This window comes from Bombus pyrosoma, linkage group LG3, assembly GCF_014825855.1.
Source record: "Bombus pyrosoma isolate SC7728 linkage group LG3, ASM1482585v1, whole genome shotgun sequence".
In the NCBI taxonomy this organism is placed as follows: Eukaryota; Metazoa; Arthropoda; class Insecta; order Hymenoptera; family Apidae; genus Bombus; species Bombus pyrosoma.
Window position 1 is genome coordinate 15,304,187 of NC_057772.1, and position 27,541 is coordinate 15,331,727.

Below are 27,541 nucleotides of genomic sequence, written 5' to 3' on the forward strand. Positions count from 1 at the left end.
AACTAAAGGAAACAACGACATCGTCCACCTTACATTACGTAAAACGACATTTATGCATATGCGTTTATAGCGGTTGTTAAAAGTTTCCAGCCAAAGTTTGGTTTTATATTAAGCTAAACTTTGGTAGCGCTATAGATGCGAATAAGTTTCCAATGTAATATTACAATTCCGTAATAGGAATAATATTATTTTACAGCCAGTAGTCGGATATTTGTTAACAGGTTGAATGTCCGAAAGGACGGTGAATTCAAAAGCGGACACGCGCGTACGAATCCGAGGCAGTGTGTCAAGCGCATTTTTGCAGACTGTTCGCTCGTGAACGACAATCAATTCGTCGATCCCACATATCGGAAGCGAGACTAGGAAACTGGTAAAGGCAACGAGACGATTACGTATGAAAAAAATCGAGATACGAGCGGAACGATCGTTCCGAATAGATTGATTTCGTTTCACTTGAAACCACGAACTAAACGGAGTCGCGAATAATTGACCATCGATTCTGGGGAAAATCAGGGTCTGCAATGAACGTGAAGCAAATCGAAATTATGCATCGGCAAGGTCGATCATCTGACCCATGGACCGTTACTTTCCAAATCGAAACTTGCAATTCCAATTGATAGACATGCATCGCGTTACGGATCGAAACTGAATGCACGAGAAACATATTCTAAATAGTTTCACCGAGTTATGGAAATAGTATGAACATACTTATTTAGTAGATTTGTTGACAAGGTATCGATTGATCGAACAGTAACGCATAATTATTTCAATCGGAAAAAAGTTTGAAGAAAGCTTTAAGTTCATGCCCAATTAAATGAACTCTCATCGTTTGAATCTATTCGCTCAAACGTACAGTGCTCCTACAAATCCGTATTACCGACTCGATATTCTAAAGAGTTCTAATCCTAGAAAGTATTTTGTAGTATCTATGGCAAACGCTTTTAAGGCAATAGGGTACTCGACAAATTTTTTTTCTTCGCCGGTTAACTAGTTTCCACTTGCGTGTCGCGATAATTACCAACAATGAATGTGCTAAACGAGCGTTAAACAGTGCATTTAGGTCATGTGTAACGATGATAGTTGAGAAACGCTTCACGTAACTTCGTTTTCGTTTGCAGTGTCACGTAGAATCGATTCCTAAATACCTACTTGTAACATTTCGACTTGGATGTCTGTATGTTACAATCATCTTGTATGGTAGTGACACTTATAGTATATTATATTGTCCCCGTGGATATTATGTTTCCAACGAAAACACGACTAATTTTTATTAACCTGTGCGTTGTCGTGACCAAAGATACTATAGAAATGCTAGTTGAACACACGCATCGCACGGATTACCTATATTTTCTTTACCGAATCGAGTCCCACGTTTCTAATCTCATTAAACTCTCATCCAATTACGTAGGCATCATAGTTCCGTATAAATTTGTCTCTCTCTTTAAATTCAAGAGTAATTGCTTTTTGTGTACATTTTCCATTTTCGATTAAGCAGTAATAGTTGAATATTCCGCTAACAACGTCCATTGATTTTCTTTCTCTCCTTTATTCGATGATGAAACGAGAATCACTCGCCGATATACGTCGAGGGTATGGAATAAATTCGAAATAGTGAAACGAAAGATGTCAAGCGCTATGTTTAATTTGAATTTGCATTATTGTAAGATTATACGAAGGTACTGAAGGTATGAAATGTTCTAAATCAATCAAAACGCAATTGCAAACATGTGGATTTCAGGGGGCGATTCGGAGCGAAATGTAAAAAGCTAGAATTTCCTTGACCATATCAATTGTCTCGTAATACAGTTTTATTCTCACGATAATGATCATCGTTAAAGCATCTACGGGAAACTGAAATCGAGGACGCTCGATTCGTTCGACCGAGTTGTGCTCCCGCTTCGTGGTACCCATTGTGAAGACACGAAATATCTATGTACATAGAACTCTATGTCTTCGTCCGCCTTACATAATAATATATATAGAAATAAATACACTTTATTCGTTAATATTCAATCATTTGAATCGTTAATAATCAAATAGGAAACTCTGAGTTAAACAGGCGAATAATGAACGCAATAAAGTTGTACGAACTATTCGAAACTCACGATGTTCTCGAATTGCGTTCCCAAGAGAAATGGTAATAGATGCGAGAAGGTGTTCTAAAGAAGGGCGCAGCAGGCGTGAGAGACTCAAAGCATACACTGGCTTGTCAAAGTACGAATGAGAGTTACACATTGCCACGGATGTTACACTAGTACTACTTTCCTGTTAAAAGATACGTGCTTACATACTTAACCGATACACACGCAGGAAGCAGAGATGTGTGCGAAACGAATATACACCGGAAGGTAAATGTAAGCTATGCAGTTATGTCTATCTATAATCACCTACTCTACGTACTTTACCGTATTTCCACTGAAAGACAAAGTCCGTATATTTAGATTCGTCAGAGAGAAATAGTACAACTATCTGTATCAAGACAAAAAAGATTCATTTGCTTTTAAAATACAACAAAGTCGAAATTGTCGGAAGATCTGCCAGACTGTTAGCAATTTATGTATTCGTCGTTGTTCTACAAACATATTTACAAAGGTTCAATGCCCGTGTGTTTTATTATTTAATGCTGAATATTCAAACACTGGCTAGTTTAAAACTCTTGCAAGCAAGGAAGTTAAATTTGGCGTACGATTCCATGGTACGATATAAAGAAGCTTACGGGAGGAATTTGCATTCGTATAGTAGCACGTAGAATGAAAGAATGGGATAAGCACGCTAAAAGATACTTTCAAGCGACAGGTAGTGAATGGGGTGTGTATTTTCCGACGCGTGCTTTGCGTTTATACCTTGTAAAAAGAAGGAAGTAAGGATGTGCATCGACGGGTAATTTACAACTTGTGCCACTCTTCCGGGAATTTAACGACAAATATTTAACGATTCGCATCGCCACGTACGTAGGCGTGCGCAAGAATATACGCAAATATATGGACAACGAGTAGTATAGTTTAACTAGTACGGTCCGAGCGATCACTTGCAACAGCGTGTTCTCATTAAAGACTGGAACACAATATCAGGGAATAGAATAATTTTTCGATGTTATATTAGGTCTTGTCTCGATATTATATTGTTAGCGTATCAAAATTCGATAGAAAAATTGCTTAATAAATTAGACGATACGCCTGGTTTATGTCGACCATCTCCAAACACCGTATTTCAATAAAATTGCGTTTCTATTATTTTCTATATATTATTTTCGTTTATTCAATATAGCCAACAAAAAAGATCGATGTTTTTAAACTCATAAAACTATGGGCCTCGGCTCAAGCGCCATTATGTACAGACACTGACTACATAAGGGCATTGCTTTTCGCGTGGTTTACAAACTATGTGTCTAACTATGATGTCATAATACTAGTACTGGTAAATAGTTGATGTGACAGGTTCACGCGAGTGACTGATAAAAATCGAAACGCCATGCGCTCGCGTTGTACGCTATATCCCAGTCGCTCCACCCTAAACGCATACCAGGCTCATTATACGTCGGCACGCGTATGAAATGGGTTTGAAACACGGAAGTCTTTGCCCTGTGTAACTACGTACGACAAAAAATATTCTATGTAAGTTACGTAATATATATTTTCATGCATAAAAAAACTAAGAAGAAACGAACGTTAATCGTGATCGTGATTAGGTATGTCAAGCATTAACCCTTTAACAGTATAGTGCGAGACAGGCAAGCAATCATAACGTGTAGTATACGTCAGGATGTTACGGTGGCATTTAAATTTGTACAACTCTAATTACATTTGAGTAACCGAGACGGTGGACGTTCACCATGGACGCCTTCCTTGAACAATTTTTCTTCTTCTGGTAATATCATCTACCGTGCACTGGATACATACTACGCTTGCATTGCATCCGGCCGAGTATTCCTCGACATCCTAAGGTCGTTTCATATTAACGCTCTTGCAGCTGTGCATTTTTCAAGTGTGGGAAACTAACGGAAACTTTATCGTCGAATACGCGTAACCGAAGAAAAGACAATATAAATCCGACGAATAAAATCGCAAAAGCTCTGCGCACGACAGTCTTTAACCCGGAGCTAGTCACTTGTCGCTTCGCTAATATCGTTAGAGCTCTTACATAATTTAGCTGCTATCGTTAGTGGAATTTTACAAGTCAGAAGCTACGAGTTATCAACGTTAATAAATTCTCCTGCGTAAGAACAAGTTTGATAATGAGGCGAACGAAGGTGATCGGGAAAATTTTGTAGATTTTAAATCAGCCGATTGGCCTATTTCGCATGAAATTGTGAAATTACGAACTGGTAGAAAAGTCCTGGAAGTAAAATTCAGCGATTTGTAAAAAATGAAGCTAGCCACTTCTAAGTGGCTCGTATGAAAATTGGTAATAATTGTGTTAACCTCGAGCAAAGTTACTCTGTACTAATATTTGAACGAGAAACTCGCGTCTGGTATTATAATAAGCGTCCTCTCGGTAAAAGCGCGATTTTGCTAAACACTGTACTTGGTCCCTATTCCGATCGGTACCGTATTACATACAGTTCGAATGCGTACATAGCTACGGAAATACAGATGCTTATACGTATACATAGAAAAGAGTATGTAGGTACATATAGGTAGACGGGACGGTCGTTCCGTTCCAGGTCACAAAGTCTCGGCTCTATCTCTACTTGGATAGGCATCTATGAAGGCACTACTTCGCGGCCGCACTCTGTTATCGTAAATGCACCATGCGCGTTGCACTTTGTACCGTTACCGAGCATATGATCGCTCGTTGTTGAGCTTAGCAAGACAGCTTCAGGGACGAGTGATGCCCGATCGAATTCGTCCCGGTTAGCATAAGTTTAACGGTACGCGGGACACTACGATTTTACGAATCATCGCGAAATCTTGCCAAGAAAAAATTTATCTTTTTCTATCGATTCGACCTCTCATAAAGGAAATTACGATGTAAGATGTTAAATTATTGGGATGTTAAAATGATGTGAGCTGTTAATCGGGTCATTTCTAAATCGGCAACTTCTATAGTTATGAAACAGAAAATTAATAAAAACGAATAAATTTCAGTTGGACAGACTTTTAATACTTTCAAGAACTTGTAACTGTTATTTTCGTTTGAAACTTTGAATTTAACGTTTGAGTAACTTCCTCTTTCATTTTATTTTGGCAAAGACAAAGAGGAGCAAGTTATGTAACATCGATAATTAATTGATAGAGGGAGCGGTTATTAATTTTCGTCCTAGGCTATTGTTTCGTAAATTACTCATAAGCTTGTTAAGAACCAGAATCGTGCGAAGTAACCTTTGAACGTTTCTTTTATATGATAAAGCCTTTAAGAACATGTTGTATATATTTATTCGCTATATTTCTTGTAACTTAATGTGAAGTGCGAACTTGTATAATTTACTGAAAATAGTAACTGACTATAGTTCTATGTAATATTTCCATTACGATAACTACGAATTAGTTAGAATTCTCAATTTCGTTACATTATTTAACTTGAAAGTTCTTTACTTTCGAATCGATAGAATCGAATGTAAATACGCACACTTTTCAACGAATGGTGACCAACGATTTATGCAGCCTTCGTGCCGTAGAAATTCGCCAAATATTTGTTTATTTGTTTATAGAACTAACTATATTTTCTTGCGTCCTCTACAGAATTTATGCTTTTGTGGGAAAATTTACGACTTTTATCTTCTACAAGTCTACAATTTCTTCTACGAGATTCTACAAGTTATACTATACGAACGAAAAAATTTTCTTCTTCTAATCCTACTTCCTCGGCATGAAAATACATATGTACTACGTAGCGATCAAATATGTACATACATTTCTTAAATTCATGTAACGGCGCAAGACCGTAAAGAAAGTTCCAGGGTTGAAGCGCACTTTGGTCACAGGGTTGGCCACATGGCCAGTGAAACGACGTCCGTAGCCAGGGCGTCATAAAAGAAAAAGCCCTGGGACTTCGGGAAGAGCGCAGGGGCCATTCGGCAAGAAAAAGAAAGCTGTTTCCATACAGTAAATATCAAAAGATAATTGAAAATAAATTCGTATAATGAATTCGAAAAGAACGATGCAGTACCTTGTATGTGAAATAAAATACATATATGTATGTAGGTATATACCTAAATTTAAATACACTGGTCCTTCAATTTACATGGTATTCTTTATCTACGATGTCAATTTACGCGGCTTAATTTAATCAGCGTCAGTGCTGATATAAGATAAGGATAAAAGTACATTACTTTGTGCTAGTCATCATATACGTACATATTTTTTTTATTTTGTACTGACAGATTTTACTTACGCGAATGAAATTCGCGTAAAACGAATCCACGTGGAACGGATACTCCACGCAAATTGAGCGACGGGTGTAGTTTATTTCTTCGGGACACGTTTGGACAGTGATCCGACAAAAACAATGGCCTTGTATATCCGCCGGAAACCTACGTCGCCAGCGGTGAAATAGAGAGTAGCGAATAACAAGAGACATCATTGCGGAATGTTATTTCCTCTGTATGTAGATAAAAATACTAACATAGCCCGCGGGAAAGTGAAACGTTACCAACACTTTTTCGTACTGTCTATAACACAGTGTTTCCCAACCTTTCATTGCGATTCTCTTCTATCAATAACTAAATAACCTGCAGCACAGCCATCACGTTTGCATATAAAGAAATTTTTAATAACGTGAAAAAAGAAATATTGGGCAACCAGCTTCAAAATTCGCTAAAATAGCTGAACATTTGATAACCCTACTGCCTTTAAACATCTTTGACCCACAGATTAGAGTCTTTATTTATTTTTTCAGAACTTGAAATCACATAGAATCTTAAAACGTGATGTTTGTGATTAAATTTTCAAAATATTTTAATTAGATGTACAAGGATGAGAGATAAGATAGAAAGCCGGAGAATGCGATGTATATCGCTTGTTTCGCGAATTCGATCGATCGATCGATGCGAAGCCTCCTCCCACGAATGCGTTGGAATTGTGATGGAAAATGAAATGCAATTGCGGTAGATAAACCCGTATGATAAATTCTACGTGCAGTATCGCGATGCGCCTTTTCTTGTTGCCGAACGTTAATCACGGGAAAGTAAAGACGTGTCTTCTGCAACCCGTATTTGTTCACATTCGAAACGTTGTTTGTTCTTTCAAACTGGAACGGTCGTGTTTTTCCGAATGCCTTCACCGATAAAGAACCTCGGCTGTCAGCAAAATTGAAATGGAGAAATCTTTTTGAAACTTCGAACTCCAGATACAGTCGATTTCGATTATAATTTATAATATAGGTTAAAAATAGAATTGACTTTTCAATATTTTACGAACTAATCATTTAACAGATTATGTTTGATCTGTTCTTTTTTTTTAATTTTACTAATATTATAATCGACAAAATTAAGTCTTGTCTAATATAACTTTCTTTTGATTCGCTACGAAAGAGGATACGATGACAAAAAATAAATAATAATTCGCAAAATAGCCTTTTCAAAAATATTTTCATCAACATTGTGATACAGGCTTACGAAAAACGAATTTGTAACTTGTAACAGTTGTATGGACCACTTGTACGTTATTCCTTGCTTTTTTATTTTCTTAACTTTCAAGCTTCGGAACAGTTATCTTACATTATCACATTCTAATCTGTGCCAGTCTAATGCCCGAATGCATCAAGTCTGCTATGAAAGAATTTGAATAAAACAACTGCGAATCCAAATTACATAGATATAGATATATTAGATACATACATAGATATAGTTTAATACCGTTCTTATAAATGCTAATATTTATTTTTAACACGAATCATATATACGAAACATACGATACAGAAAATAGCTTCGATCTCGTCCACTTTTTAATTACTCACACGCGTAAGCATGTAAAATGATAACAGGCTCTTGTCGTGTTAATCTATCGTGTGAATATTCGAGTCAGCAGAGTAAAAGTTTTATATAATTCGAAAATTTGTATGCCCTTTTGATGTATAAATGAACGCGTTAACGTTTATCCTAAATTTGTTAGAAAAAAAAAACGGAGGATAAAAGGTCGATTTCTCGCTGTAAATCAGAACATAACTTTATCATAAGACTTGCACAATGTAATTTCGTATCATGAACAAATAGCTATAAATCATCGTAGGAACGGTCCAAACTATGTTTCAAATTCGATTCTGTGATGCCTCTTGTTGAATTTATGACAAATAGGTTTATAATAAGTACTATGGAGTTTAAAAGCAAAATGATATACGATTCGGGACTTCGGGTATTACTGGTTATCGTCTCGGTTAATAATTTACAACGACTTATTGTTATTTACGAGCCTTTTACTTTATCCCAGGCCGATAGGTAAAAGTGTGTAACGAATGTAACTTTCTTTCGAACAAGTTTAGGATACTTAAAGGCCATAGGCGCACAACACGACAAGTCTCATTTTTCATTTTCCTATGAAGACCACACGGAAAGAACGTCAGTCTATCTTTGTTGCTTTTCTTTACTTTTATGTCATTTGACTAACAAAAAGAAGTATCTATAATGAAATAGTTATATTATCTAGGAAATTAAATTTAACACTTTAAATTCATTAAATATATACAATTAGGTGCAACAAACTAGATGCTTTTCTTGTCATTTCGAAAGAAATACGGTAAAGGAATTGGAATGTTGATAAACTTAACTATTTGAATAAAAAAAAACAAGGTAGCGTTCTTTGGCCGTTGCAGGAATTATAATCGCATCGAATATCCATTAAAATCACGCGTTTCGATTTCCTTGGAATTAAATAAATTACAGACGTGAAATGATTAAGTACAAATTATTCTGCAGAAAGAACGCGCAATCTGGTAATTTTAATTGACGTCCGATCGATGGTTAATCTATGTAGAGTATGCGCGTGGGTTGATGAATCGATGTTCTTGGTAAAAGCTAAACGATGCTAAAAAACCCCTTGATTCCTACCTGAAAGCTTGTCCATTTGTTGAAGGTGATACACAGCATCCATTAAACATGCTGGAAGTGATCATTTTTCAGAATGGAACTCTCTCTGATTTTATTAACTTAAAAATCCACCGGAATTCCGGTTTAACTAGTTCCAGTTTTTAGTTGTTAATCGATCGTAAAACGTTCACTTTTTTTTGGAACGTTCACGGATACTTTTACTGCGATTTTTAAATAAAATTTTGTACTATTTCAAATATCCTCTAGTCACAGATACTTAGCTGTTTTATCGTCGTGATAAAATAATGCATCCTGATCTGAATTCGATGAAAATCAACATAATCGAAATAACAACCCGAATTGCTTATACGACCTCTTTATGAATTTTATCTGTAGAGCGTTACACTTTTCTTAAAGCTGAAACACTTCTTTCTTCCTTTCACCAAAGATAATATCGCAAACATTAATTATCGTATCAATGTAAACATAAGTTTTTAATTATAATTACAAATATATTGCGCATTTCCATTAAATATCATCGCCAAAATGCACTTAATTTACATGCAAATATGTATATGAAATTAATAATATATTGTTAACGAATATCACAACGTTTGGTCGAAACATGGTAACATTGCAGTTCGAGCACAAAGTGCAATGTACTGTTAAAGACACGATCAAAACCCGACAAACTATAATACTTTTGCAAAAGGAAAGAGTAGAAGAAACGAACCAAGCATGGACTGTTGTCGCCTAATAATAAAAATGTGATGCAAGTAAATGTAAACAGTGATAAGTGTATGTGTGTTCAATTCGAAAATTCTAACGCTAATTAGAAAAGTCTAGTAAGATTCTCACATTTTCATTGAAGCACTGGCATAGCTACTGTTAAATTATGAGGCTACTTACTGTTATATAACAGGCAAAGCCAAGAGAATGAAGCGCACAATGCCATTGTACCCTTGCATTACATCTTCTCATGTTTCCGAAGTCAAATTCCATAATTTGTTACGTGTATATGGCCAATAATTTTTCATATTACACGATAAACACGTTACTGTTAAATATATGCAAGATAGAGATCGATATGATTCAAAGAAATCAAAGACTTCGTAGCAATGAATATTATATTACTGGTAGATAATTACAGGTACTTATGTGTTATGTTAATGTCGCAAAAAATATGAAATGTTTGGTATAATGCTAGGTATTAAAGTATCAAAAACGGAATAATGTTTCAAACAATTTATATTTAAAATTTTATCATTCATTCAGTTAATTAGTAGCTTATCAAAGTACAATATTACGCAACAGAGTTAACAGCAGAGAGATAAACAAGCATCGATGTCATGATCTTCTATTTTTATCTTTAATTTTCAAGCGTTTTCTATGATGAGATCATGAGATCTAGACAGACATGCACGTTTTACGATGTCATTCCTATAAAAATAGCAGATACACGAATCAAATTATCCGGAGTTAACTTTCTAGAAAATAAATCTTCTTGATTTGCTTAAATTCACGGGAAATAAAATTGCAGTCATTTGAGAAGATCTATTCCCAGAACATTCTACGTTTTCAAACTTATGCGCGCGTGCAATTCACGATGCTTTATATTCTTCTCTTTCAACGCCTACTCATCTTCGTGCAAAAACTGGATGGAATACTAGCCTATGTAGCTCGCAATAGTATCGCATAACAAAAGATCCTGATGCAACACGACTCGTGTAGAAAATGCTTTACACTTTTGAAACTAACCCTACGCTACGAAATACTAGTATTCGAAATACTACTATTCAACGATTTCGTGATGCGTCCAACTAAACCTGAAGTAGTGCGGAAAATAAAGTATACATCTATAAGGTGTCCGTGTTGGACAAAGCGTACAAGTTAATATAAGAGAGATTGTATTACTCGTGCGTTGCGGTCGGAAGCAGGTATGTATAATATTTTGATTGTATGTCGTGTTCCCGCGAGAAAGTTTGATTTCCTTTCTCCCTTTCGAAGAACCGCTGAGACAAGAGAGATTTTTTCAACGATCAAATATATGTTACATTCCCTAAATGTTATGTATTTCCATATACAGTTAAGGACATAAGTATTGGCACGCTTTATAAAACAGAGTAACTTTTTTAAAATTCGACCAAACTAAACTTTTACAACTTTTTTATCTGAGCGTATGATGTAAATGTGGAAAATACGTTTTGTAGATTTATGTTGGTTATATTTGTGGTGAAAATTTGATGGAAATTAGTTAATGGAGAAACAAACAACAGGCATCGAGAGATAAACAAAAATGTAGATTTTTTACAATCATAGAACAAAAATCGTAGAAAACTATGATTTTTTATTTTTACCCGAAGCTCGTAGCAACGTTAACCGATTTCGATGAAAATTTCAGCATGTGTATAGCTAACATAAATGTACAAAACATATTGTTTAAATTTATATTACAAGCTCAGATAGGAAAAGATAAGTAAAAAGTGACCTTTAATATTTTCTACAACTTTCCTACCAACTGCTAGTTTTTCAAAATTTCTTCTACACGTAATCTAGTTAATTAATCCTTTTAATTTCTCAAAGAATTCAAGTCGTTTCACTGTTGTCGCTTATATGTGCGTTCAGGACAAAAATCATAACTTTTTAACTAGTCGATCTTCGACCTAAGTCCTCTAATACCTTTTTGTAGAGAATACAGATATACATCGATTAGCATAAAGAAAAATATATGGTTTCATGAAGAAAAGTTGTAACGATCTTTATTTTTTATTGAATAAAAAACTTTTGCAAATTTTCACTAACGCAATTTATTGTTGCGTAATTATTGAGTAACTTTTGTTTCAATACTTTTTTTTATCAATTTAATGGAAATACCTGAAAAATTGTGCCGATCATTTTATGTATGTAAGTTTGAGGATAAAAAGTCAAGATTATTTATTATTTGTTCAGCATTTTTTCATATGTTCACATTTAGGATGGAAACTCATGAAAATTAGATAACGTATAAACATTTGAGAATAAGTGATCTAATGTTTACAGTAACACGAGTATCTTACCGTTTCGCGAGAGCACAATTTGAATGCTTAAGGCCTGATCGCTGAACGCGTTAATAACAACTTTAACTATCTTTTCACTTCGGCCAAATTTGAGCAAATGAATTTGATGTTAATGGAAAACTCAATATGTCCGGAAACAGCATACAAAAAATTACGGAGTTACTTTTTGGTGCTTTTTTAAAAGGTCTCTTTGAAATTAATAAATATTTTATATAAACAATTAGAAGAATTTGTCATTATTGATTTAAAATTACTTACCAGTCTTAAAGGTACTATAGTATTAAAGACAATCTATGAAAATGAAATAATGAAAACAAATATTCTGCTAATTGCACGTTTTTGAAAAGGTGTATAGATTTTTGCAGTAAACTTTACAATTTTAGCGACAAATTGGTATAGTCAGTAAAAATAATAGGTAATATTACAAACTACAGTTTATTACTAACACTATTTTACGATAGGAAAATATTCAGACTTGACATTTCGAATTTTTGTGCGTTTCTTCCAATTTTAAAAAGGTCATTCTGTTTTAAAGAGTGTGCCAATACTTATGTTACCAACTGTATTGGTATACTATCATACGTGACTTTGACTGGGAATTAATAGGATAAATATAAAAAGCTGAGTCAACGTTACAAGTATGTATAAAGTTCAACAGATAATGTCATTCGAAATTAAAATACATCGATTAACAAACAGACAACATAATTTGTCTTCGGGAATAAAACGCAATAAGCTATAATTTCAGAAGTTACAGATTTATAGAATTGTTTTTATAGAATGCTGAGAAACGCTGCACCACGGTTATTAAGCACACTGTTAATTTTACTCAGGTAATTTCTTCGTTAGAATCACTTCAACAATCGCTGTTTACGTTTTAATATTTCGTCACTTATTATTATACGCTAACACTATTAATTGGAATGTTAGTTATATATATGTTATAATGTTAGTTATACCGTGGATATACCATTGTTTGCAGGAAGGAATAAAGAGATTGTCTAGTGGTAGTCTGACAGGAAGGGTTTCACTTCCTCGAGAACCAATTTCCTGTAACTGTAACATTCGATGCAGTAATGAATCCTTGTTGAATACTTGAACAAAAATCTTTATTCATATGTACGTATGTTCGTATGGTTTTATCAATACATTTTGTTAGAAGATACTTTACATATTTTTTATTATTTCCAGGATAAATGTAATAATATAATTGAAACTCGAACTCTCTAGTGTTATTGAAGACTCAAGAGCCAGAAACCATACAAAACCGACTATCACTGATCTGACCTTGTAAGATAACCTTCCAAAAATAATAGCACCAAAGACTACATGTAATTCAAATTGAAGTACGAACGATAAGTAGAAATTGATATCGAAACACAAACTGCCAGATAGGTGGACAATTTCAATGCAGAAATTGAAATAACACAATATATAGTTCTATACGAGTTTAAAAAAATCTTGGAAGATTTTTCCCCGTTATCTAATAAGGCTGCTCCATTATTATTTTTGCATAATTTTCTTATCAATAAATTATGCGTATTACTTTCTGATTAACAGAACCAAAGAATTCGGAGGGCAAAGAATCTAGATTACATGAAGGTACCAGAAAGTTCATTCTAACGGCATTTGCAATAATAGGCTACAGATATGTTAATCCATGTTTTTATGAATACAAAGAAGAAAGCGAAACGGTTTGCAACATACTTTATCAAATCGGACGACATCATTTGGAAATTTAAAACATCTTAATACGAGAGCAAACTTAGCATCAAATCGATAAAATTAAACTTATAAATGCTTATAATAATCATTTCATAGATACCAATAGGGATCAATTTTATCTAACGATAATATAATACACACTATATTAGTCTGTTTAAATATAATTTCCTAGTTATTTCCATTGCTTGTGGACAACAATTCAAAGTTGGTTCAACAGCAAGCGCTAAAGATAGAATGCGTGCATTATTTCTGCCTCACATACTTTCATTTTTGCAATATAGGAGTTGTTTGAAGGTATGTTAAGAGCCCGAAGCAAAGATCATAAATACGCACAGCCACTTCCTTCGAATGCCAGGTGACGTTAGGTATGCCAGATCTTAAAAAGGAAAGAGCAAAACGTGACCGGTAATGGTAGAATTTATTTGCATAAACCACTTAGCGCATTTATTTACTTCATTTGATCACCATATTTGACATACTATATCATACCATATTAAAAAGATAGAAAATGCAGAAGAAAATGCTGAATTTAAGCGATAGTCAATCAACTAAATACCTAGAAATCGGCAATCCGTTCTTTTAACGAATCTGTTTTTCATTAAGCTTTTATCCCGATAATAATTTTTAGCTTTTACTATTTTTGTTAACACTATGTGAAAGTATTTCCTAAAAATATAATTAGTGTCGTAGATTAAATTTAAAAATTTTGCGCAGTACTGTATGATAAATATCTTAAAACGTTCTGCGACGTAATATCGGATAATTCCCTCGTGAATATTAAAATACGAAAATGCACAGAGATGCATTATTGATTAAGTGCTGGGTCAAGTAGCGTTCACATCGCTGAAAGACGATCCTTCTAGAACTGAGACAATCGACTAGCGAAAAGAGGAAGGTCGAAAGAGAATTGTATCGGAAGATGCAAATTGTCATTTTTTAAAACACACCATTGTTACTTAATATTGGTGTCAAGAGCAAATTTTTAAATGTTCGAGTTTACTTTGAAAGGTTATCGTATCCGGTAGAAATAATTGCGGCATTAATTACAACAAGCTACGATAACATCGAAAAGCTTTCTCGTTCTAATTACAAGCTTCATTAGGAATAATACGTACTTGCTCTATGTAATTTCTATGGTAATTTAATCGTTACAACCTGTAACACAGACGTTAGAATTATTCGAATTTCAGATCGTATTGTCGAAGTTTCGTATGAAAATATTACGTGCAAAATACAACGTGGTGTTTTTAACTGCTTCGAGAAGATATAAAAAGCTAGCAAACGTGGTCACGAGATAAAATATTCTTCGATTGCAGCACACATATATCAAAATACAATTCGCAGGCCGTCGACTTTATCGGTAGACAATTCTGTGATAAACGAAAAGAAATATACGGAGAAATGGAAAATAACACTGTTTTTTCTAGACTTAAGTAGTCGTGAAAATTCTGTTTAAAATTTTTCCATTACTTAAACATTTCTCGGTTTTATTTCATAAAATAAATTTCGTTAATATTCTTGGTGAGAACGATAATATAAAATCTCTTTATAGAAACTATTGGAAACTTGATAGCTTATGATTATTGGTTAATTCTGTTAAAAGTGGGAAAAGCAGGTAGATTCCATGTTCAACGGTCATTTCCACCCGCAAGCGACCGTTGATGGGGCAACCAGTACCCATCACTAGTTCCGTATAAATACCGCCTTCACAGAACATAACTTTACTTGCTATCATCCCTACAAACAGAATACATCTCAACTTGTTAATTACACTTCACCTTATATTCTTCGAGGAAAAGTTGTCAAATCAGTGTTATAATTATTCAACCACCCCCATTATCTTAATCGAAATAGGGGATCGACGGATTCATGACGTCGATCATCGTATCGTAACGAGAATTTACGACTCTCGTTGGCGCGTCTCTTCGCGAACGGTCGAACAAAATTAAAATTACATAGAATGAAAAAGAACGTTCATGAAGCTTCTCTATCGGTACCGTGTAGTGCGCAGGCCTCTGACCTGCCCTAATCAAAATACCTATTCTACTAGCTCATAGATACCAAAAAAACAAAAAATCTAAACGACTCCCATTCACAAGAATATTACAAGACCAAATCTTTCATATCTATCGTGCATTTTTACAATAGTAGCGTACCTATTTCTTATTAAAAGTGCAGTATTATCATTCACAAACGAACCCATTGCGCAAGTCCGTGTTGTGCCACCGCATACTGAGCAAAGGCTGGAGAGTCAATAATAAATAAGCGACGATCTTTTTATCAATCGCGCATTGATAAAAAGGTACGCGTGTATTTGTTGAAAATGTATACTATTGAATTTTACAATTACTCTTCACATTTTTTGAATTAGTAAATATATAAATTGTTGCTGAAATATGCAAGATATTTGGAGGATCGCTGTATTAAATTTAAAAGGAGCGCAATGTGCAACACTTAAGGCTCCGATGCAGCTGCGGTAACTATTAGATTCACGAGCCGTGTCGATGAGTCATCGTTTCGAAGTGTGGAAGTCGTCTGTCAGGTACAAGAAAGGAACAATACCGATCGGCTGTCTTGGAGCATCAAGTAACTTTCCGTGTGTTACCGTTAAGCAAAAAAGCAAACAAAAAGACACGTAGATATTGCATAGATATGTCAGGTATATATAGATATAGATATAGATATAGATAGGAGCACGCTTGGTGCGGGATCGATCGCGTCTCGACGTCAGCCACGCAAACTTGTCCTTCCGAATCCGAGGACCTCGGTTGCAGCTGCATCGACCTTGAGCGTGAACCTGAAATTAATGTAGCGAAACAAAGGTTGCACAAGGTTGACATTTACCCTGAAGCATATTGTGATCGGCCTCTTCGTCCGTGAGGCAGCGGACGTTGCCGATGGAAGAAGACAGCAGACTCATGATTCCTCGTTACAGACGTTGTCCTCGAGTTTCACGGAGCGATTCGCAGCAACGAGCCGAAGTCGATCGGCGCCGGAATCACGGAAAAGCCGCCTGGTCCGTGCGCGTACGTGATTGGTCGAGCGTTGGCCGAAGCTCGTGTCCGAACCAATCGTTACAAAGTATCGGCTGGCCCGGTACACCGAGCGAGCCTCTACGAACGCACCTGTCGGCTGAGCATCCGGCCAACTCGAGAACGCTTCACCGCCGATCACTTTCACTGAATGTGGAAAAAGGACGGTCGCGATATCGTTTGAGAACCACCTGCCAAGCTTACTACCAGTGGTGGCTTTCTGATCCTCGATACGTTTTCGTCGACCCGAGGAGGAGTCCGTTTCCTAGCGGTAATTCTATGGACCAGGCGGCCGTACGATTTACACTCCGATCGCCGTCGCAGCGTTTATCGATCGCATCCCGTTGTCGTCGATCGTCGTCGCGATCTCTAAAATCATCCGAGCGAACTACGCGCACTACGACGAATCGAAGGTATACGACACGTCTGCTGTCACAAGCACCGTCGTTATTGGCTGCCTCGTACTGGCGGACAAGACGGAACACGAGTATATTCTACTGCCCGGCACCGCCGCTACGTCGCGAAAGACGACGACGCATGACGCGTGCAGAGACACCGAGCACCACACACAACCGCGATCAATAAGCGTTGCCACGGCGTCTGCGCCGACAATGCGATGCCACGCCGGACGAGAGGAGAGAGACAGGGATTACGCGAATGTATCAGTGTGTCGGTGTGCTCGCGCTATCGACGCGACGAGTATCGACGATTTAGAGTACTCCCCGCTTGGAACCAACGGGCTCTCCTACTCTCCAGACTGACTCTACGTTAATTGGTTCTTTGACTTTTAACGTTATGCGTTTCTATATCAACCGAGAAATTTCAGGATAAAATATATTTCGTATCATTTTTGTCCGCTTTAACGTTTCGGATAATTAAACATTTGCGACTGACATTTCCAATTAAAAATCATTTATTCAAATAAATTATTATATAGTTAATTAACACCAAACTGAAATTAATTAAATTTAAGTTGTCGGTAAATTGATTACAAAGAGTCTCCCAGTACATTTTTATGTGTAAATCATTTGAATTTAATAGAAGAAAGTCGTTGACTATACAGGGTCCGGCCAAATAATATGTAAAAGCGGGGACAGCGTGACTGCTTGTGTGAGAATAAAGAAAAAAAATTAATACAATTTTTCTGTTTAAGGCTTCATTTTCAAGAAGATAAATTTGAAGATTTATTATATGCATGTACTAGGCTGATTTCTAACTAAATATGCTTAGATTTTACCGAAAACAAAGCATTTTTCACGCGTAGAAAAACTTTTTGCCGATTTAGTCCTGTCTAGTGCGGAATTAGTCATGTTCGAGTATACTTATGATAAATTTTCAAACTTGATTTTCTTGTAAACTAAGTTGAGAATGAAAAAATTGTATTCTATATTTATTTGTAATTTTATCGTAAGAAATCATGTCGTATCTCATTTTACATATTATTCGGCTGGATTCTGTATATGTATAGCTCAGCAAAGTGTTTAAAATCAAAATTTCGAAAGATAGATGCACAGAAACTTATCTTTAAGGAAATTATTCATAAATACATGATATGTTATATAGAAAGTAAAATAAAAGATAGTTAGATACTATTACCGATATATTTTGTACTTTTATATTATTTTATGCTTATCACAAATGGGAGACGTCTATTTTTCGATGCGAAGAAATAACGTATTCGATTTAGACTCTTTAACTTATTTAACGCCATTTGAATTGACGTTGCTTTCGCGCCCAAAGTAGCTAGTGTTCGAACAACTTTCGTTAAGGTGAGTTTGATCGAATTGCCTCTCACCGCAACGTAGAAATATGTAGGACGAATTTAATCGCTTGATTTCCACTAGATTCTGAAAAATTTGTTAACTCTATATAGTACAATGTTCAGTATCCTAAAAAGTAGGGATAAGTTATTAAAAAAACGTAATAAGGAAAATTTTAAGAAAAATTGTCACTTTAACATTAAGCAATTCTAAAATTATTTCTAGTCACCAAAATATTAATAAATATTGCCTGGCTCGTTAATTGTCAGTGACAATAGAAGTTTTTCAAATATTATCTACCAGGCATGAATTTATAATTCTTAATTCCTCACAGCTGGTTCATTAAAATCTTTGTTGTCATAAGTATCGTGAAAAATATAGGTATAACTTCTTTGTTCTTTACAAAAGACAAACGATTACAGAAGTATAAGTACATTAGTTATTTAGTGCTTATGAAGAGTAAATAGTGTGAACTATGTTGTAACTGCGTTATAGGGAGCTGATTGTAAGTAGAATAAGTCTGCAGAGATCGATGGGCCAATGAACCGATATTCTACAGTTCCTTAGCGCGCGATGCGTAAGGGTAAGTAAGTACGTACTTGTAACGAAATGTGTGCGAATATCGTGGAATACAACGTAACCATATAAAGTGATCAAAGCACCATCAACAGCGTTAAATATCTCGTATTAAATAACCAATACGTTAGATCAAAGATAATATTTCATTACGCAAACACTTAAATGTCTGCCGCAGGTGTACAATATTACGTTTATTAGTTACAAATACTTCTATATTATGCATATGCGTATATCGGTGTATACTTACAGCTGAAAATATTCCTCCGTTGGCCGTTCTTGTTCGAAATGCTAATAACATAACGAGAAATCGAAAGCGATTTGATATCCTTTATGTAACTAGATTGCAAATATTTATGCATTTATGTAAAATTTAAAGATTCAGTGGAGGGTGTCACGAAAATCGTCGGATCGATACGTTTGTACACTATTGACCAACAGTTTGCTATTATTTTCTCTCATCTTTGTACGTCTATAGAAACTTTAGTTTAATATTATGCAGACTTTACACGATGATTTCGATTAAAAATTGAGACAAAGCGTTGCATATTAACCATAATGTAAAACGGTACTAAGGGGAACAGTAATACTATGGATATTAGATGGATATGCAAAATTCTTTAATTTAAAATTCGAAAGTAAATGGTGAAAGAACGGATAAATACACAGTAACAGTTCCTAAGTAACAATATCGCAGTTCTTTGGAATTGGATTTGTTTTCATCCAGCACATGAATGTTCCGTGCCAATGTAGTGATCAATAGGAATGCAGAAAATCAACGTGAAAGTAGGTGACACATGCGATCATACGAATTATCATACGTAATTTCCTTGCTCGTATACGTGATTATATCCTTCGCGTATAATGTATAATCATACTAACTTTGAAATGGAGCGAAAGTACGCGATGTCGAATACTTTGATCGTGTCGTCCGTAACTTCACACTCACGAAGCTTTGTGAACATTTATCACAGGAAATTCTTACCAATGTAACATAGTTATATCGTAGTACGATTGAAATGTAGAAATAAAAAGAACAATGTTTCCTATATTATTACACATATAATTCATTTATATAAAATTTCTATTAATATCCAAAATTCAAAAATTTTCCGTAAATAAACCACCGTACATTACAGTTTACGAATAAAATCAGCATGTTTTCGTTCATTTATGAAACATAACATTTTACGTGATTGCTCAATAAAGTTTCCGTACACGTAATTCAGCACTGTACGAAGAAATTTCTGAAGACCTTCCTAAAAGACTTCATCTGAATTAATAGCCTTGGCAGAACTTGTTCTCTTATTCCATAAACGTAATGATTCGCTGAATGAAAAATATCGACCGATTTTATTCAGATTAACTATGTAATAACAGCATATATGGTGTATATAATTCCAAAAGAATTGAAGGTACGTCATACAAACAAACTTTATGTTTCGTTTATACGCCGCCAATTATGAAACACGATCAAAAATAAATAAACCACGATTATATGTGCTATAACTGACGAACCGGGTAATTAATGTCATACATTAATGTAGATCATGTAGCATTGATGTACCTTTTTCAGTTTCTTCCAAGTTTTACCAAATACAGTTAAATTATATTTTATTACCGAATCAAAATGCACGTTTTCCAACAGTGAATTTCTAGAAACTAGGTTATTAATAGTAAGCATCGCGTCATTAGTAAAAGAAAATCAATTTCTTTGAGCTACTTTCCTATATACCTGTATTTCCGATGTTATAGGCAATTATATGTATGCAAATTATACTTATATTTGGTATAGGAAACTGTTCAACGACAGTTGAATGTACCTTACAAACGTAGATTTCATATTAGTTAAAATTGGTTTCGTGAATAAATTCTGATAAGCTTTAATGATACGACATCATCACGATATTCGCTACTACGACTAGTTTCGTCAGTTTTTTTCGTTCTTTCATTACATTCGAAAAATTAAGTTCAATGGAAAAATCTAATATACGTCTTCCTATTACTTAAGGGATTAGAAACTTCGAGGTTTTCTCTCATTGAATAGAGACGAGCGAATGTAACACATCTTCCTTCTTTCTCTTCGTCTCAAACTTGTTTAATATATCGTTGGATATTAGCTTTAAATATTCCATTATAAATATAAATACATAGGTGTATATACATATATCTTAATATATCTTAACGTAGTATTCGATGAAAATCTGCTAAAATACTTTTATAATTTTAAGACATGAGAAAGTTAAAAAAGTGATTGAGTAGATGCTCAACCATGAAAGGTCAGCTTGAAATGAGTTTGTGCGACCTTAAAGGTAAAAGTTTAATAAGTATCAGATGATAGATTGAATCAGTTACAGCGTGAAATCGAGGCAATTGCTGCTCATAGAAACGGAAGAAGCAATCTGTTTTGCAACTCTCCCCAGCTGTATCGATCATTTTTCTGCCGCGGTGCATAATGAAATCAGTGCAACAAAAGAAATACTTTTAAATGTTATCAGATAAGAAACGAATTACGTATAGTAATTTAAATTGTATCGAAGCCGCATTAACGCTTCTTTAAATACCTAAAAGTTTTTAACGAAAATATGCATCATCTTTTTTATTTGTCTCTTTTTGAATAATAATTTATTTTAATTAATACAATTGACAAATAACAAATGAACACTTTCATAAAATATTTACATAATTACGTAATTTTTATAAAAATAAGAAATTGGGAACTTTTCACTCACTTAAAGTTAGTATTAAAACCATGGAATTTTTAACAAATTCTTGGAATGGATATTCATCATGACGAGCTATCGAAAGTTAGAACGTGAAGAGAACTTCCAGAAATACTGTGAAATGTAAGTGAAAAGTGCAAGTTGTATTACCGTCATTAATCCTGCTGTGAGAAGCTGAAGATAGATACATATATTTTTAGAATGTGTAATTAAAATTGATTTGTAATTTTACTTGCTTATACACGTTATATTCATTCACATAATCTTAAATATCAAATTAAACGATGTAACTTGCATTTTCAATAATGTAACATAACAGAAATGAAATATTAGCCTGTAGATGTTAATACGTTTATGGAAAATTTAAACGCGCAAAGATATGTAGAATGCACATAAAATGCAATAACATATCTACAAGATAATCAAAGTAAAACATTTCCTGTAAAGGATAAAACATAAATCGCAAATAATCGCGGTTCGTAAAAAACAGAGAAGAAATACGAAATAACACGTTCACGTTCGAGACATAGTTCTTGAGAAAATCGCGTTTGAAACCTTGTTGTTTTTCCAAAAATTATGAAACTCGGACTTGGTGATTCCAATTGTGTCGCTAATAATCCATTACAGTAGTTGATGCAACTGTAAACAGTCAATTAAAAGAGAAAAAAACGTGGTATATCTTTCGATCACTCGTTACGACCTACTAGTAGCTACTTGTCGACTTTGCGTGCCACTAGTTCACCAAATAGAAAAAGAAAATACTCGAAGCTCACGACCACTAATTTCTTTTCCAATTAACGACAGCCTCAAGGGTATCACGAACGACCACGTCGTATACATTGGTCACTGGTTTAGTACTTGAATCGGTCGTATGGACCGTATCGATCCAAGAATCAAGACTCAAAGGAGAGAGCGACTCTCGGTACTAAGTGCGTAATTGAATAAATATATCTCACGCTACGTCGATCAAACTGCGAGTCGGTGGCAATAAAATGCATCGATGTAAGTCACACGTGTACGCCTAGAGGCGATCGGACTAAATGCTCCAAATCTATTGAATGTAAAAAGAATTACGAAAATACTAGATATTTTCTCCAATCTCGGTAAATACATGACACACATAATTGAAAAAAGAATAACTCGATACAAAAACAAGCCATAAGTCCTTAACACAATCAAAGTTACTTTATCGAACAACGGATCGTATAAGTTATATTATATTTCTCCGAGGAAAGCTTAGATTTCCACCTCCACTTGCCACAAATAGTTGTTTAGACGTTCTACTTTTCCACAAAACACATATGCTCGCACCATAAATCTACTGTAACCATAATGCAAGTTCTTTATCATAGTGCAGGTTTATAAATGGCAACTTCTACAATTTCTAATTGGCAGTAATTCCTAAAAGACTGGATCGCGATCGAGTTTCGTCGATGCATCCATCATTGATGTCGCGGCAATAGTAACGTGAGAGTGTTACGTTGCAGTTTGATCAAAATGTGCATTCGATTGGTACTTTCCAACGAACCTGTGTATCGCCTTTTACAACTTGTATCGGAGATCGGAAGAACATTGTTTCATTGAAACCGATACTTTGAATGCTTTCGAAAGCATTGTTCTACTTAGAAAGGTTGTTCAAGGTACGAATGAGATCTTGTGTGACAAAAGCAAGGTAATCAATTCTCGGAGAAAGGACAATTCTATTCCGGAGTATGTCATAAACTATTCATGAGAACATGTATGTGTACGTATCGCTCTTATAAAAGAGGGTGTTCAATAATGGAAACTTCAAAACGATGAAAATATCGATTAATGTATTTTTTATTAGGTTGGTGAGAAAGTAACATTTTCCGATCGTACTGAGAAAATCAGTTCCAAACGAATGCTATATCGTCGTTTACGATAAAGTCATTTTATGAGGATAATGTTCCTTGTTTACGAAATATTCTACATTTCCGTAAATGGCAGATGGTTCGAGTGTCAAATAGGCAGATCTAGGAAGAGTGTCCATAATTCGTGGATAGAAACTGCTTGTCAGGTTGATAAGGTATTCCCCTTGTGATCATGGCGCGAAAGTTTATGCAGTAACGGTATTTACTAGAGTGCGATCGGGATAACCCGAGGTATTACATGTTACTGGATGATTAAATGTGCGTACTATAGCTAACTGAAAAAATGAATGTTTCGCGTTGTCTGTATCTGTAGAAATTTATATAACTGGCGGGGTAGCCGCAATTTTTACCTTTTACAGAATTCTGATCGATAATAATTGATAGTTCGACCTAACCTTAACTTAACTCCAATCTAGTAAAACAGAGTATTGTGGCGGCACTCGACAGCAACTACCACCGGACGACGGCAGCTCAGTGATTAGCGCCTTTGGTTATGAACGTTTGGGACCCGGGTTCAGATCCCGGCGCCCGTAGTCCGATTTTTCTTCCACGACACAAAAATGAGAAGAAAAGCAGCAGTACTCCAGCAACGGCATCTACACCAGAGCAGCATTATCACCACTACAATAATACCACCTCAAATTGGTGGCCTCCGACGTGGTCTGAAGCAAAAAAGTGTGACCGTGATAGTGCTACTGAGACTCTAACTGCCGCGAATTAAAACTGCTGCGTATGTTGAGGACGTAAGGATGAGTACACCAGCCACTGAACGGTATGAAAAATTAAAAGGCGAGATCATCCGAGAACTGGACTGATTTGCTGTAGGTACCGACTATCGAGGCATTTGGCGAGGGTCACAAATTTTACTTTGTCTTCCGTGATATCCGCGGCCTCGAATTGCATCTCCAATAAGGTGAACCATGCCGTAATGTCCGGGGGCTGCAGTGGGGGGCATACTGACCATCTGGTTGGCTGTGCATCTGCTATTCGCGGCCTCGTTAGTACTTGCCATCGCACAAACGTTTTAATTTGCGACAGTTGGAGTCTCAGTAGCACTATCACGGTCATCTCTTTTGTTTCAGATCACGTCGGGGTCACCAATTTGAGGTTGATAGTTGACTAGAGCTCCGCGACGCATCCTGAGCAATCATCGTCCGAACTCGCTCCGTGTACTCTGTTCGATCGACATCGTATCGCACCGTCTAGAAATCGAACTTGTAACCGCGAACCGCTAGTGCAATCGTGAGCTCCACGCGAAGTGTATATTAGGAGTGTTGTTAATAAACATACTGTTAATTATACTCTAGTACTTCTTCAGTACCTATCACGACCTATCCACCTCAGTACAAATGACGTTGACAATAATATTTCGCTTCTCGACTTTCCCATGTCCATTAATCGAGTCATAAACGCGGGAAACAGTTGAAATTCTGTATAACGAGCCGCGGATGCGAGATCTTACCGCCTATGGTTTATCAAAAAAGATACGAATAACAGAGAAATTGAAAAAAGATCGAAAGTGTAATCCAATACTCTAGGAATCGGAACAGTTTCAAATATTTTTGAATTTCTTATTACTGAATACATAGTTCTTTTCCCTTCTTTTATATGACACAAAAATTGTCTGTAGTAGAAATTGTTATTACGTTAAAAAATCGTATATACAGTTAGACACAGTTACATAAAATAAATTGCTACATTTTATTCGAAATGCTTTTTATATGGAGAAGTCGCGAATTATTCGATTATTACGAAAAAGGATTACGACTCAAAAGAGGTTAGAAAACGCTGATCCAAATTCTGACAGATCTTTATAAAAAACTTACAACTAATACATCAATCGGTGTCGTCGACTGATGGTTTAATTCATTTCCTCTCTCTATCTCTTCCACCAAGTGTACAACTTTAGCAGTTCACTTCACTATCGCGATATTCAGATTACTATCGAATAGACTGATGAATTCCTTCGCGTCAAATACTTGTCAAAGAGATCGATCGCGAGATATTGATTGTGGTGATGGTGATCGCCGTTGCGGTATCGTCTATGCGAGTCGATAATTATGGAACACTAACCGCATAATTGGTTTCGTTCGATTCTACAGTCAAGCGTCAACGACTACGAGAAATTCTGTGATCGTGATAACGATTAGTCAAGATTTTTCGAATCGAAGAAAAAGAAAAAAGACGAGATTTCATCGAGGATGGAAAGTAACTGATTTTTGTTTAAGAATAACATAGGTGAAACACGATTTAAAAAGAGAAATTTATTCCGTGAAAGAGAGAAGCAAAGAAAAGGTCAATCTCGTGTTATCTAACGATGAATTGCTTGCTATGTCGATGGATGCATACTAGCCATCTCTGTAAATTCATATCCATTGATTTTAACTCAGTTCTAAAAATTGGAAATGATTGAGGATAAATATATTTTTCTTCGTTGACCATAATAAGATAATTATAAAACGACTCTTCGTCATTTTATTATACTGTCAAAGCGTTAACCTCTAAAGAATTCAACTAGATTTTCTATACACTCTATATAAGACGCAAGAGAAACCTGCTGACACGAAAAGACGATCGATGCAGTCACGTTAAACAAGAAAAGCTGTCTCGAGCGGGAAACAAAACTTCTTAAGATAAAGGCCCGTTAGAAGAGATCGAAAATGCATGCGTATTCAACGGCTGCAAATGTAGCGGCATGTAGACCAATTTTCATTCATCGATCGATTACATGTCGTCGGAGAACGCGCGACAGTCGATAAGGACTACGTGCGTACGCTTGTACGGCGCTCATATATGAAATTTTCCACGTTACGTGACCGAACAACGAAGCACGTTCGTTCATTTTTCCCGCATAGTTTTTATCATACAGAAACGTTTCACGGATTGCTGCCTGATAAATGCAGCCTTCGAACCAGAATCCAGCAGGATACGTCGATCTCGGAATAAGATTGAACGAAATTAGTGAAACTATTATATATACATATACATACCCTGACTTTTCACGGAAATTGGATTCTCTCTATTCTGGAATCTACAACCTCTGCACGATCTCTACTCGGCCGCTTATCTTTCAACGATCTTTAAACTGATTAAAAGTTAGATTTTACTTAAATATGGAAATTAATAGAACACTTTCCTGCGGAGAGAGATAGTAAATAACCATTTGAACGACTACCTTGTATTTTAAAGAAAATTCGAACAAAATGTAAACAAGTAAAATTGTTTTACTCTGATTTAGAAGAAAAGGGAAGTAATATGAAATTGTTATCCCTTCACATAGGCGTCGTTAGCAAAACGAGTTAAACAAGTATCGTTTAGTTGTAAGTAGACTTTCACCCGCATGAAAATTGTCTTGACGGGACGATTTTGTTAATCGAAAACTTGTAGGGAGGAAAAAAGACTGCTCTTTTCCGCGAGAGGTGGTATCTCATCGCTTTCTCGTATAATGTTACATCGAATTGCGAATTGTTGATGCGAGAAAGTATTCACATAACAAACACATCTTACCAGGTTACGTAATTACGCGTTAGACAACAACTTAAAACACAAAATATCTACGTGCTCTGCATATTGAACATAATTCAAGTTTCATTACTTCATCGAAATTAAATACCGTTACATCATGCTACAATTTGAAAGGTTAATATCATTTCCAATAAACAATGAAGAATTTCGTACCTCTTCAAAAAATAAATATTCTCTATATTTACCTGCTTCTCTGAATTCCTTTTGATGCTCATATCCATGCACTATAAAACGCAACATAAAAAGGTATATACCTTACTTCCTATTAATTAAAAATCTAAAGATCTTTC

The 27,541-nt window shown here is 35.4% G+C and overlaps 2 protein-coding genes and 1 long non-coding RNA gene across 3 annotated transcripts in view; 1 reads left to right on the forward strand and 2 right to left on the reverse strand.

Annotated features, from left to right (window-relative positions):
• The window catches only part of LOC122565986 (cerebellar degeneration-related protein 2), a 39,749-nt gene extending 22,381 nt beyond the window's left edge, over positions 1-17,368 (reverse strand). The window contains exon 1 of the mRNA XM_043722626.1: positions 16,588-17,368. Within this exon, the coding sequence (XP_043578561.1) occupies positions 16,588-16,663 (76 nt within the window). The 5' untranslated portion in view covers positions 16,664-17,368. The remainder of the gene's footprint in view (positions 1-16,587) is intronic.
• On the reverse strand, positions 5,626-9,111 carry LOC122565991. Its single transcript, XM_043722637.1, has 2 exons — positions 8,984-9,111; positions 5,626-6,031 (listed from the first exon to the last, which is right to left on the reverse strand). The coding sequence occupies exons 1-2, from the start codon at positions 9,046-9,048 to the stop codon at positions 5,758-5,760; spliced, it is 339 nt and encodes a 112-aa protein (XP_043578572.1). The 5' UTR covers positions 9,049-9,111; the 3' UTR covers positions 5,626-5,757.
• Positions 17,369-21,946: 4,578 nt separating the features above from the next.
• LOC122566356 lies at positions 21,947-25,145 on the forward strand. The gene is made up of 3 exons (XR_006316479.1): positions 21,947-23,578; positions 23,663-24,723; positions 24,809-25,145. It is a non-coding gene; the product is annotated as an uncharacterized LOC122566356 (long non-coding RNA).
• Positions 25,146-27,541: the final 2,396 nt, after the last annotated feature.